General features: G+C 36.9%; 1 protein-coding gene across 1 annotated transcript in view; it reads right to left on the bottom strand.

Annotated features, from left to right (window-relative positions):
* The window catches only part of PARD3B (par-3 family cell polarity regulator beta), a 905,664-nt gene that overhangs the window by 266,007 nt on the left and 624,877 nt on the right, over window positions 1–14,780 (bottom strand). Inside the window, exons 18-19 of the mRNA XM_025039317.1 lie at window positions 1,593–1,799; window positions 591–852 (exon numbers count right to left, since the gene is read on the bottom strand). Of these exons, the coding sequence (XP_024895085.1) occupies window positions 591–852; window positions 1,593–1,799 (469 nt within the window). The remainder of the gene's footprint in view (window positions 1–590; window positions 853–1,592; window positions 1,800–14,780) is intronic.

Genomic DNA, 14,780 nt, shown 5'->3' with positions numbered 1-14,780 from the left:
CTCCTTTTAAAAAGTGGGGAAAATAAGACTCAGGGAAGTTAAGTAACACATGTGAAATCCAGTAGCTTGTGTGTGGTCATGAAGTCAGACCAGGGCCATTTGACTCCAAAGCCAGTGACGTCTCCATTGGACTACAGAGCCGCTGTAGGTGACAGCTAATATGCCCACATGCCTAGCCATATAGACACCTAGAATCATGGGGGTGGAGGGGGTGAGTTTCATCTATTCTGTCTTCTCTAATTCAAAGGGAGAGTCCTAGAGGTGACAATTTAGGACTTGTATTTAATTTAGCCATATGAGACTTTGGTACCAAGGGCTGCAGGCATTACCCATGTCTCTACCAAGCGTTGGCCTTTCTTAGACAACAGATTATAACAGCTTCCTGTCATCACCATGAGTTTTGGGGGCCACCCTAGAAAGCTCCTTCTGCCTCTCTGCAGAAAAGGAACAAGCACGGTTACTGTTTAAATTTTTATGCATTTAGCTTGAAGGAAAAGCTTGATTTTTTCCCCCATGAGTGCACACAATGAGTGATTTCATCAGGAGAAAACAAAACAAAACAGAACAAACAAAACAAAAACAAAACCAACTTTGCCTCCAACGCAAGTCTGTACCTCAGCATGGCACCAAATCCCTTCCTCTTTATTTTCCTTTCCGGATCTTCATTTTCCTCTTTCTGCTTTTTCTCCTTGACTTTCAATTTGCCCTTTTCCTTCTTCTTCTCTTTCTCTTTCGTTTTTTTGACTTTCCTGGCTTTATTTTCTATGTCCTCTAGCTCAGAGTTCCCCTGAGGGACAGATTCACAATTCAGAGCTCCTTGGCCGGAGTGAGAGCTCTTATCAGACAGACCGTCTGTACAGAGGAAAAAAAAAAAAATCAATACACGTGGTCAGGAGCACTTACTGTTAGCATATCAAGAAAAGTTAAAATGTAAAATACAGAACGAATAAAAGCACTCTGGAGTTCTTCCCTTCCACGTGGATACTTGTACCCTTTGAAGAGACAACTGCCTAAATCTGGTGACTTCGAGTAAGGTTCGATGTTGGGAGTGGGGGACGACTGGTTGCTTAGTCAGTACTATAAAAGGTTTGATATGTGGTAAAACACTAATCTCTCTGAAAGCCAGCTTGTTAACCTTGATCAGCTCAGAAAGCTCACATGCTGTGAAACAAACAGGGTGAGCTATTTCCAGGAGAGGTTTTTGAGTACAAAAATAACCCAACTGCTTCTACCCAATTAATGCAGTCAGTCCTCTGGTTGATTCTGCTTCTAATGACTCCAATAAGAATGTCAAGAAATGCATACTTAGTGTGCCTACCCTAAGGGTAAATGACAGTTGGTCCTTGTAGGAAAGTGAAGGAGAACATTTCTTTAGCATTCGCACTGTAAAATAAATTGCATATTGCCTTAACCAATTCCATGTTCATTAAGCCAAAGGGCAAAACATATCAGGAAAATGAATTACTTTTAATATCAAAAATATAATTGGGATCTTTAAATCATTTTTCTCCATAGTTAAGCACACATTCTCGCCTATGATTCGTGGGCAATAATGAGAAGAAGAAACCGTTTAAGGAAGCATGTCACCCTACCAGCTTCCAGTTCCTCAGGTCCATCGTAAGATTTGTCAATGGCTGCTCTGAAGCTCTCATTGCAGCCGCGGCCGCGGACCATGTGTGGTCGGGGCCTGTGGAAGGGAAGTTCGTTCTTCCTGACCTCGGCAACGGCAGTCTGCAGGCTCTCCAAGGAACTGGACTTTTTCAAACCCAGAGTTGGACCGAAACCTTTGCCTGGAGATTCTGGAAAAGAAAGGGCAAGAGGTCATCCCGCCCCTAATGAGGCATGTGTGGTATGTGGAAAGCTTTGCTGCTCCAAAGACATTTCTGTTTGGGCATTGTGAAAAGGGAGTGTTAAATGTGGGACTTGGGGATAAACCCCAGCTTTGCCACATTTTGTGACTTTGAGCAAGTGGCTTGACTTCTCTGAGTCTTAGTTTCCTTTTGTAAAGTTGTACTAAGATTTAAAATGATTATATATTATATATAGAAATAAGTATGTAGGTAGGTACATGCACACACACATATATATATATGAATGTGAAAAGTTACTGCAGTCTACAGAGATATGTATGAGTGTGTATATGACTATGTGTGTATATGTACACACACTCACACAACACATCCACAGAGCACCTAACATAATGAATGCTTCTCTCCCAGTACCCATTCTAGGCACTCCCATAGATTGTAGCTTGTATTATTCCATCATTGTTTTTTTGATTATTAAGTAACATACTATACATGGAAATCAAAGAACATTGAAATGACTGTAATTTTTGTGATCAAATACTTTATCTTACTCTAGTGGCCAGTAATGTATGGTGAATGCAATTTATTTAGTCAATAGGTAAATGAAGCAAGGTAATGTTAATGCTTATTGTTCCAAATTATTTCTGTTTGGACATTTACAAAAGGGGCAACATTTTTTATATGATATAATATTCCAAAAGGAAAAAGATAAAACCTAAGTAAATTTTAATAACTTGGGTTCTGATAGATAATATTTTTTACTTGCGCTGTTTGTCTTGCCCTGTATCTGCCCCCATTCACTCATGCCTCGACCTCCATTCCCACCCACAGCCAGGCTCCCGGTCGTCCATAACAGGATTAGGCTATATAAATACCAGCAGCACAAGGTTTATTTTAAAGATGGAAGGAATTCAATCAGGGATCTTTTCCACCAGAGCCAAAGCTCACGATCCTCTCCAGTTACGAAGGAGATTATTATCATGAAGAGGCTACACTTGCATTACTGGGTATAAACTACTTTGTAGTTTTTCAGTAGATACAGACTGAGTGCATACTAAGGGGTATGTATATAAAGTACCTATACTTCAACGCCTAGCACACAGGAAGGCTCGCTAAACAGCACTATCTTTTCTTCCTGTGATCACTATTTCTGCTTCTACTACTGTCCCCATCATAAACACTACCACTAATTGCTTAACGTAGTGCTAGGTTATACAAGGAATACAAAAGTACAGCAAAGGTGAAATGCCTAAATAAACGCACATAAAGTTAAATAACGACACACATCCTTCTACATGTTCTGAATTTGTTAAAAATAGTCAAAATAATGACAAAAATGTTAACAGCTTATAATGTGCAGAGTGCTTAGCCCTGCTCTAAGTGCTTTACCTACATTAACTTACTATAACCCTTACTGTTGTGTTACTGCACGATTGTTAGTCCCATTTTACAGATGAGAAAATTGAGGCACAGAGCAGTGAGAGATCTGGTCTAAAGTTACAGACTTAATAAACGTCAGGACTGGGAACGGTACTAAGGCAACCTACCTACCTTTTCTGCCCCATACTACCTAAAGTAGTCCTTGGCCTCCACCCTCTACTTGATTATGGTCAAGCTACTTAAACTGGCGTACAGAGTCTTCATCTTTAAAATAAGAGCATTAGTTTAGATTACCTAGTTAAGCAGGCAAATTGCAAAAAAAAAAAAATTTTTTTTTATAGTTTCATCATTAACTTACGGAAGGCAATTTTGTACTTGGAACAATATATATGATGACAATAAACACTGCATACATTTTGTAGTGTATTTCAATAAATTCAACAGAGATGAGACTAAGCAAAAAGGACAATTGTAGGAATTTCAGATGCTACTTGTGAGCCATAAATACTGAAAGTACATTACTACTAAATGTAGAAAAGGGCATTTTTTTTTTATATATTCCCAGGAAGGAGGGTAAGTCAAAGACACAGAAATCGAGTAAGATCATTTCTGACAAGAAAACAAAAAGCAACATGGAGGCCTGAGGTATTTAAGCAACAGTGAAAGCTTTGGAGATTGCAGAAAATATTTTCTACCATCAAGCCCTAGGTATGTCTGATACGAAGTTTGGTGAAAACACAAAGATGAAAACTATCTGAGAAAGCCGCTTTCTTCTGTCAATAGTAACCATCTTTTGTTTATTAATTGCCATTCAGGAGATTACATTAGAGCCCAAACTGTAAGTATTCGCATCAACCTTTAGCAATAAATTCCAGGGAACATGAAAGTGAATAAATCATCCCAGATATAAGGCATGTTATCTAAAAGGAGCTCATCTAAAGCTTAGCAAGGAGTCACATCTGAGAAGGAACAAATACCTTGTTCCTCATTCTAAGCAAAATGGACATTAAGGGTTCATGGGTTTTGCAGGATTAACAGAGCCAGCAATTAATTCACTTTACAATAGAAGTCACAAATTAAAGGTGTCAGCTGATCATGGCCAAAATTATAACTCAGTTCTACTGGGTGTAGTACATGGTAAAACTAAAAGCAAAGAGGGTGGTTGAGTCCTGGGTTGTAAATGTGGATTTGGGGGTTTTCAGGCTTGGAAAAAGTGTTTCTATTTATTTCTAGAGTGTAAACAATGGTGTAAAAGTGGAAGAGAGACAGAGGAGAGTACAATATCAGGAAAGTCTTCACAAGGACTTACAGGTGCACCGACCTGACAAAACTGAATCTCCAAGATCAAGGGGACTTTGACATGGACCTTGATTAGGACTCACATTTTCTTTATGTGTCGGAAGGCTTCTGATGGCAGGTCAAGGTTACTGGTTGTGGGAGGGTTTATTATGTCAATTGATGGGCATCAGCACTATATTCCAACAAAACACTTGGAATAAAGTAGCCTACCACGTAAAGATTTTACGACGTACAATAAATCGTCACATTCAGTCCTTCTTCTCCACTCCTATCCTCACAATTCCAGTTTAGATGCACATCGCATTGGAAATTCTGTAAGTTTTAGAATAGAAGATTCACTGCCTATTTTTAGCCTAACTATTTATACAAATCATATTTTTTTTTAGGCTCCCACTGATAGTAGAGGTCTCTTTGAAGGGATAATGAAAAAATGAGTAATTAATCAAAATCAAAACCTCAGTCATTCTATCTTATTGAAGTCATCCTAAAATATGATCACTCCTCACGTTTTCATCTGTAGCTGATATGATACTGGCTTTGGCTGATTTTAAGCAATTGTCTAAGAGAGTGATCTATGAATACCATGTGTTATCAGTCACAGGGTGGACTTTGTCCAAATTTGAGCATTTCTTGTCCCACTTTGAGCATCTACAAAACTAATCTGAAAATGACTGTTCAATGATTTCAAGGCCAGCTTATGTTAGTAGCAAATGCCAAGGAATAAATCCTCTTCCAAATTTTAGTAACAAGTCTTTATTTTTTAACTTGTGACTTCTATGTCCAGTGACCATGTTCTCTAAGATCCAGATAAACTTATCTTGCTGTCAGAAATATGAACTTGACATACACAGACTTCTTGAAATAAATGATACAACAATTGCCAAGGGTGCTAACAGAGGGATCTTATGTGATAAAAATTATTCTGCAGGTGGTAAAATAAAAATATTCTTAAAGTTCCATGTGCCAAATATTTCCTTAAAATAAAAGCCTCATAAAGAAATACAACTTTAAATCATTGTTTTGAAGATGTTATAGGCAAGCAAAAGATATAAATAGCATCCAAATAGGAAATGAAGAAGTCAAACTGTCACTATTTGCGGATGACATGATTCTCTATAAAGAAAACCCTAAAGACTCCATAAGAACACTACTAGAAACAATAAGCAAATACAGTAAAGTTTCTGGATACAAAATCAACGTTAAAAAACCCATAGTGTTCCTATACTCTAATAATGAAGTGTCAGAAAAAGAAGTGAAAAAAAAAATTCCTTTTGCAATTGCAACAAAAAGAATAAAATACCTAGGAATAAATCTAATGAAACACGTGACAGAACTATACAATAGAAACTATAAGACCCTATTAAAAGAAATTGAAGAAGATACAAAGAAATAGAAAGATATTCTGTGTTCTTGGATTGGAAGAATCAACATAGTTAAAATGACCTTATTACCTAAAGCATTATACAGATTTAATGCAATCCCCATCAAAATCCCATTGGCATGTTTTAAAGAAATAGAATAAAAAATCATGAGATTTGCATGGAAGCACAAAAGACCCCAAATTGCCAAAGCCATCCTGAGAAAAAAGAACAAGGCTGGAGGTATCACTCTGCCTGACTTCAAGTTATACTACAAAGCAACAATAATCAAAATGGCATGGTATTGGCAAAAAAAAAAAAAAAAACAAATAGACACATGGACCAGTGGTACAGAATCGAGAATCCAGAAGCAAACCCATATCTATATGGGCAAATAATTTTTGACAAAAGAGCCAAAAACATAGGTTGGAGAAAGGAAAGCCTCTTCAATAAATGGTGCTGGGAAAACTGGAAAGCCACCTGCAAAAAATATGAAACTAGATTTTTGTCTATCACCACACACCAAAATTAACTCAAAATGGATTAAGGACCTGAAGATAAGACCTGAAACAATAAAATGCATAGAAGAAAACATAGGAACTAAACTCAAGGACCTTAGATTTAAAGAGGATTTTATGAATTTGACCTCAAAGGCAAGGGAAGTAAAAGCTAAAATAAAGGAATGGGACTACATCAAACTAAAAAGCTTCTGCTCAGCAAAAGAAACTGTCGACAAGGTAAAGAGACAACCGTCTCAATGGGAAAATATATTTGCAAGCAACGCTTCCGATAAAGGCCTAATATCCAAAATATACAAAGAACTCATACAACTCAATAACAAAAAACCAAATGATCCAATCAAAAAATGGGCAGAGGACGTGAACAGACACTTCTCCCTAGAGGACATACAAGTGGCCAACAAATATATGAAAAGATGCTCAACATTACTAGCTATTAGGGAAACGCAAATCAAAACCACAATGCGATATCACCTCACATCTGTTAGAATGGCTATAATCAACAGGACAAGTAATAACAAATGTTGGAGAGGATGTGGAGAAAAAGGAACCCTCATACACTGCTGGTGGGACTGCAAATTGGTACAGCCACTATGGAAAACAGTACGGAGGTTCCTCAAAAAACTAAGGATTGATCTACCATACGATCCAGCAATCTCTTTACTGGGTATTTACCCCAAAGACTAGAAAACCCATATCCAAAAAGATATTTGCACACCAATGTTTATAGTAGCATTATTCACAGTGGCCAGGACATGGAAGCAACTGAAGTGTCCTACGATAGATGATTGACTAAAGAAGCTGTAGTACATATATACAATGGAATATTACTCAGCCGTAAGAAGAGATGAAATACTGCCATTTGCAACAACATGGATGGATCTCGAGATAATCATGCTAAATAAAATAAGCTAGACAGAAAAAGTTTAGAATCAAATGATATCACCTATATGGGATATAAACCTAAAAGCAACAAATGAACAGGACAAACAGAGATTTGTGGACGTGGACAATAGACTAGTGGTTACCAGAGGGTAGGGGGAGGAGAGAGGGAGAAGGAAGGTGGGTAAAAGGGGTCCAATATGTGGTGACAGAAAGAAATCTAACTATGAGAGGTGAACGTGCAGTGTAAATATATACATCCCTTATTGTTAAAATGTACAGGTGAAACTTATTGGATTTTGTTAACCAACCATCATAAAAAAAAATAGCAGGCCAGTTTTTTGAGTTTTTTTTTTTAAATCTTTAAACAGCAGGCAATTATATTTTCGATAAAATGTAAGGAGTCAAGAGGTTAGGGTTGGTCTAATTTATCATATGTAAACTACCTTATTGCCAATAAAAATAAATGTAAAAGTTCATTAAAAAAAAGACATTATGGCACTTTTGAAGATTTCTCTGTTCTCAACTGAAGGGGATTGGCTTGAGTTGGTCTCAGAAGCCCTCCTTGTACAGAGTAGAGGGAAATTTTGGGGCCATGTCTTTTGGCCTCACCAATCCTCAGATACATCCACTACCCTCTGCCATCCAGAAAAACAGTGTCATGAAGAGAATGGGCACCTACACCAAGATTAAAGGTTTAAAGGAGTCACGCCACTTCTCCCATAGGCATGAGGAGGTGGGGATTGGGGAGGAGAGCGCCACCATGTCGGTGAAGAGGAGCCACTGCAAAACAGATTCTGAAAACACTAAGAAACCATGGCCCTGGCCTTCTAGCTAGAAAGTCCCACTTCAACAGACTATGCAACAGAAAGTCCTTCCTAGAGGATTATTTGGATGTGAACCGCAATTTCTCTGACTCAGCCTTGGGTTCCTGCACCTGCCCTCGGGCTGAGAACTGCTTTTGGTTCCTTACAAAGCAGGTGATTAAGATAATAGAGAATAAAACAGTCTAGAGAGTAGTGGTCAATAGTGAGCGATTACAAGGAAAGACTGTGGAAAATGCCAACATGCCCCACTCTGCTACTTATTTCTTGAGTTATTATGCCCTCTGTGCCTCAGTTTCTTAATCTGTAAAATGAGGATAAGACAAGGATGAAAGAATGTCTGGCACCTAGTATGTGCTCATAAAGCAGTGGTGATAATTATTATTGTTATCTCTACATATCTGAGTAATTCAGAACATTTGTTACCTCTAAACACCAGCATAATTTGTTTGGTTTAATCCACCACTGCATTCTTAAATACAACCACTCCTGCAAAAAGCTGAAAACGATTTCATAAAGAAATACTATCCTTTCTTCTTTATTTAAAAATTGAACTGATTTGTTTTCAAACAATTTTTTACATTTTGTTCTTTTGAATTAAGGTATGTGTGTGTGTGTGTGTGTGTGTGTGTGTACACATATATATATCTGTTCATCACATATGGAGGCTATTCTTGGGAAGATTAATAGTCGGGCCTTGGTTGCCCTTCCCTTTAGGCTATAATCATTTAATTAGTCTGAGATTTCATTGGCAATGTTTAAACTTCCTATTCTACCATTAAAAATCTCACAATAAAAGAATGCCTTAATCCAGAAGACCAGTAATTGGATCTTTCATTATTGATGAAATTGCTTCCGATACATTCTTATTAAAATATAAAACATTACTTGGGAAAGGTATTCACTTTTAGATACATGGCAAGTTGTTCTCCCAGCTAGAGCTTTATAATCAACAAATACTTATAATAAATTAACAATAAATGATATTTTAATCTGTACATTTCAATAACCTCAATGTTCTTCAAGGCACTTAGTAAGATTAATATAGAGCCCATCCCTCTAAAATAAAGGAATTGTCCCCAATAGTAAATTGGAGATCAAAATGATTGCAATGCTATCCAGGTGTCACAGCATAAAACTTGAAAAGGCCAGGAATTCGTCAAGGTAGCTTGCTTTCATTATCAATTTGTCCTCTCTGTATTATGAGCAATAAACTTGGGCAAATACAATAGAAATGCTTTACTTGTTTCATGGGGAGCCGTGATGTGAAATTAATAGCCTTAAAATTCTTTGAATGAAAAATTATTATAAATTCCAAGTAGAAAGTCATAATAGCACTTTATTCTTCAACATATCCCACTTTGTCTTTTTATCTTAGATTACAGATACTAAAAATTTTGTATATTCGATTTTTTCAGTAGTTTCCCTAGAGGCAAAATGTCTTATGTGCTTTAATAGATATCATTGCAAACCCATTAGCCTAGAAAAAAAAATTCTCCATAATATCCAAATGTATAATTTCCCAAATTGTGTTATCTGTGCTAACTGTGCCCATAATGGGCCTAATTAATTTCTTGCCTATCTCAGTATTCCAAATATTGATCATCATTCCAAGCTTATCACAGTGTCCCATTTCCTATTTGTTACCATAGGGCATAATGTAATCTGGCTTATACATTATCTGCTGTCATTTGGGTCTCAGTTCTTTTACTGGCAATTTCCAAGTTCTCCAGGAACAGAGTTTTTTTTTTTTTTTCTTTTAAGTCTCGTAAATCCCAGGGTCTTTTATCATTTCCTTAAATTCATGTCAAAATGTTCAATAATGAACTTCTCATTAAGATTCATATATTTGCATAATCTTTCCTACTCTGTCTCCAAACATTATCTATTTTAAAGTAAAAATATCTAGAGAAAATATGGGAAGATTAGGTGAACAAATACAACAAATGCTTTGATTGTGAATATGGGCATGGCCCTCCAAGGGTCTTTAAATCTTTGCCGAGAGCTGCTATACACTTTAATTTTTTTTTCTTTTTTTTTTTTTTACCTAAAAATTCCTTCTTTTTTTAAGCTGAAAGTCAAAATCCTATGCCATATTTTGATTTCTTTCCTGGACTCAATTTATGTGCAGAGAAATATAATAAATCATGAATTTATTACACTGAAAATATTCTCATGATACTTTTCTTATTCTCTATTTTGTAGATAAGTAAATGAACTCTGTGGTTCAATTTCATGGGTAAACTACTTTTTAAAATATATATATAAGCATATGTCTGAATAGATTCTGTTAAGGCAGCTGAAGAGCTCAGACAAATCCATTCCCAATAGACTGGCTTGTTTTAATCTTTTGCTTTCCCTCTACCTGGCTTATCAGGAAAACTCTACAAGATTAAAAACAAACAAACAAAAAACACCTAAAATTGGCATTCAAGAAAAAAATGGATTCAAAAATTAGATAAACCGCATTGGTCTCTTAAGAGAAATGTGGCTACTTAAAGGAAAACAAACCAAACCCAAACAAAAACTACTTTTACTATTTAACTAGAAAAAAAGACTCATTTCAGAGTTAAACAAACTGACTAAAGTGTCAACCTTTTCTACTCGTGAAATAGGATCAATATAACAGATAAGTGCTACCTACCATGTTCTTAGTTTGTTGGTCTTTGTATCTGCAGCACAGAGCACTAAATAAATATTTATTGTAGAAATAAGTGAAGGTATAAGTAAAGGGCAGTTATAGTCCTTGGACACCCCTCTTCTCCAGTGTTGTGAAGGTGAACAAAGTTTTACCTGGAGAAACACATCCCACAGTTGCTTCATTTCCTCAAAGCCCGCACATAGCTTCCTGTTCTTTGTTAATAATACGACTTTAGGTTCTTTTGGGCTACTTTCAAGGATTTCATAATTTCTGCCTTATCCATCATTCATCTTCTCTATGTTATGTCTTTCTTTTTATACCAGTCATTTCTTTGCTTAACTTCTTTCTTTGTAATATTAACCTTTTCTGCTATTTCTACACCTTATGTGCACTTTAAATAGTCTTATTTTTACCTACTACCAAGAACAGCATTATCTGTCTTCCAGTTCTTCCTTGTATATCTTGGTAACAGGCTTTTCACATTGAGCACAAACTTTCAGTGATACCCCCTCCCCCCGCCCCAACCTTTCCTTTTACCATTTATTCATTCTTTGTATGGCTTGCTTTAACAGCACATCTTTCTTCAGCTTTTGACTGTTGAGTGGTTTATATGTTATGTGGGTTGTATATTACAGTACTCTTAAAATAAAGCATAATACAAAGAATTCTAATAAGTTTCTTTAAAAACCATTAGCATAACTAAAAGATCAAACTGATTGATTTCTTGGATGGATTCATATTAAGATATTTTTACATAATATGTAAACTGAATATCTCTATTAAGAATCAAACTTTACTTTTATACTTTTTGCCTTACTATTTTCTCCCCTTTTTATATCTGACTGTCCTAAAAACAACTTCAAATTCTCAATTACTGAGTTATTTACAGACAGAAAGTGAGGTTTTTTTGGTTTCCTGTTAATATGAATAATAATCTCTTTATAGATACCCTTTAAGCAAGATCTCAATCTAATGAATATAAGGCAACATCGACTCAGCTATCACTGAATGTTTACTGAGTACGTTTTGTTGCTCAGAACCGTACTTGGTCCTAAGAGGAACAGAACAAGTGTAACAGTAACAAACATTCCCTTGCTGCTTTATAATTTACAAAGTTCTTTCCTGAACAAAATGAGATCACATCATACACAATTGATCTTAGCCAAATTCACTTGTGTATTCATCTCCAGAGAGAGTTATGAAGAAGAAGGAGGAGGAAGGAAGGTCAGGAAAAAATAACTTAAGTAATGAGAGCAATTTCACTCAGAGCAGGCCTTAGATTGAGTGTGTGTCTAGGAGAGAGCAGGAGTTTGGAGACATAAACCGTTTTCTGGGAGTCTCTGCCATTTTTTTTTTTTTTCAATGCCTGGATTACGTTTTTTTTTCTCTCCTCTTTAATTCCCTCCTACCCCCACTTCCACCCCTGACCTAAGTATGTTGCTGTCTCCCCTTAAGAACTGGATCTCTGAAGGCGGGGCGTCTCCTTCCATGTGCTCGCGGTGCGCACCTGGGGCCTAGTGCACCCCAGGCTTGGCACCCCTGGAGCACTGGGGGGCCTAGTGCACCCAAGGCCTGGTTCGTGGCTCCACCTGGGGCGCGAACCCAGGACCTTCTGCGTGTAAAGCAGACGTGCTAACTACTACACTATAGAGCCACCTCCTGGGTTATATTTTATTATTTATTATTGTGATATAATTGACACATAATACTGTGTAAGTTTAAGGTACATAATGTGACGATTTGATACACGTGTATATTGTGAAATGATTATCACAATGGAGGTTGGTTATCATCTCCATTATCTTAAATAATAACCATTTGTGTGTGTGTGTGTGTGGTGAGAACATTTAAGATCTCCTTTCTTACCAACTTTCAACTATATATTGCTGTATTGCTAACTACAGTCACCATGTTGTATATTAGATTGTCAGAACTAATTCATCTTATAACTTTGACTTACATCTCTCCGTTTCCTACATCCCTCAGCTTCTAGCAAACACCATTCTATTTCTGTTTCTATGAGTTCAACTACTTCTTTTGATTCTACCTATATGTAAGATTATACAGTATTTGCCTTTCTTTATCTGACTTATTTCACTTAGCATAATGTTCTCAAGGTCCATCATGTTGTCACAAATGGTTGGATTTCCATCTTTTTAATGGTGGAATAATATTCTAGTTTGTGTGTGTGTGTGTGTGTGTGACTTTTTTTTTTTTTTTAACCCTTTCATCCACCAATGGACACTTGGGCTGTTTCCATATCTTGGCTATTGTGAATAATGCTGCAATAAACATAGGAGTACAGATATCTCTTCAAAATAGTGATTTCATTTCCTTTGAATATATACCCCAAAGTGGAATTGCTGGATCACATAATAGTTCTATTTTTTGAGGAAACTCCATACTGTTTTCCATAGTGTATATTCCTACCAACAGTACACTAGGGTCCCCATTCCTCACATCCTTGCCAGCACTTACTAACTTTTGTCTTTTCAATATTGGCCATTCTAATAGGTGTGAGCTAATGTTCTCTGCTTGCTGTTTTTATGGGCATCTTATCACAGGGAGTGTGACTCGTGTATTTCAAAATTTATCTTTCATGTGTCTCCCCCCTTAAATACAACTCAACCATTTAATCTGATGCTTGACTGAAGACATAGCCATCTGTTGGAAATAATTTTGTATTCTCTATTTTAAGGTGCATTCAGGGGATTTCAATAGTATTTTGTGATTTCCCTTTCCCTGGTAGATTGAAAACTATTCCTGAGAGGTGGCGCCTCAGTATTATATCTTATGTAAATCTTACCACAACCCACTCCACTCTACTCTCTTTCAGTTCACCTTTTAAACTCTGAGTTTGCAGACGAGGAAATGTTGGCCTACTGACTTGGCAAAGCTACTCAGATGCTACATTGGGCTTTCCCGGTCTGGACAATCACTGAGCTAAAATTCTTCCTACTTATTAGAAGCCTCCAAAATAAAAGACAAGGCATATACTTTCCTCCAAGATGTGATAATCCATGTACAGAGCAAAGATAAACAGACATGAAGCGATAACACCAGAGAATGTAGAGTCGTCCCCTAACATTGGTGAAGTATCCATCTGAAGGCAATACGGGTCTCCAAATTTCAAAAAATAAAAATGTTTGACTCCTAGCTTTCTCTGGAATTATATTTCCAGTGGGAGCCATGTTATCTCTTCACTCCACTAATTAACTGCCTTTTTAGCATCGACTAACAATTTAATCTTTAAATCAATACTTATTTCAAGCACAGGCTCTGGCATCAGAGCACTTGGGTTCATGTCCCAGGCTCACCCCTGTACTACCTGTGTTAACATGGGTCAGGCTCCTAACTCTCTGTGCCTCAGTTTCCTCATCTGTAAAACAGATAATGATAGCACATCCCTCACAAGGTAGTTAGAAAACTACCTGATACAGAGCTTAAACATGGCGCCTGACACAAATATTCAGTAAACACTAGTGTCTATCATATCATCTTTTATGAGTAATATTTATACTCATTAAGAGGATCTCTATAATCAACAGAATGCCAGGAAGATTTCTGTTTCCATATCCATACCCTGTGGGCCTGAGTCATCGCTAGCTTTGAACTTTCACTATTTATTCAAAACTTCTGCTTTTTGGGGGGGTTTAACACCCTTCATCACTTTTTAAATTATCTTCTCTATACTTCACTTCTTTCAATAGCCCCAAAAGCTTATTTCTTACAGAGGTGTTGTCCATAAGGAAACCAAGTGTTAAAATCACTTGGTAAAATTAGCCATACCTGGGACAGCAAGCAAAGAGCTGGTTAGTTTCTTTCATAGCCAAGTGACTCTTTTTCCTCGGACCAACCTATGACACCATCAACAAAATGACAAACCAGACAGAGTCACAGAATTTTGGGGCCACTGGTCAATAGGCATCACTGTGAATGAAAGAGCTAAAGATACTAACATACAGCACAGTTCAGGAGTGGAGTAGCTTGGACTTGTAGAAGTCTGGAGAAAAGACAGCACACTGTGATCTTGAGTCACAGCATAAGGCTTCACAAATGAAGTAGGACTT

The sequence above is a fragment of the Pteropus alecto genome, unplaced genomic scaffold (assembly GCF_000325575.1).
Source record: "Pteropus alecto unplaced genomic scaffold, ASM32557v1 scaffold3, whole genome shotgun sequence".
NCBI lineage: Eukaryota > Metazoa > Chordata > Mammalia > Chiroptera > Pteropodidae > Pteropus > Pteropus alecto.
This window is presented reverse-complemented; position numbering and strand designations above follow the sequence as displayed.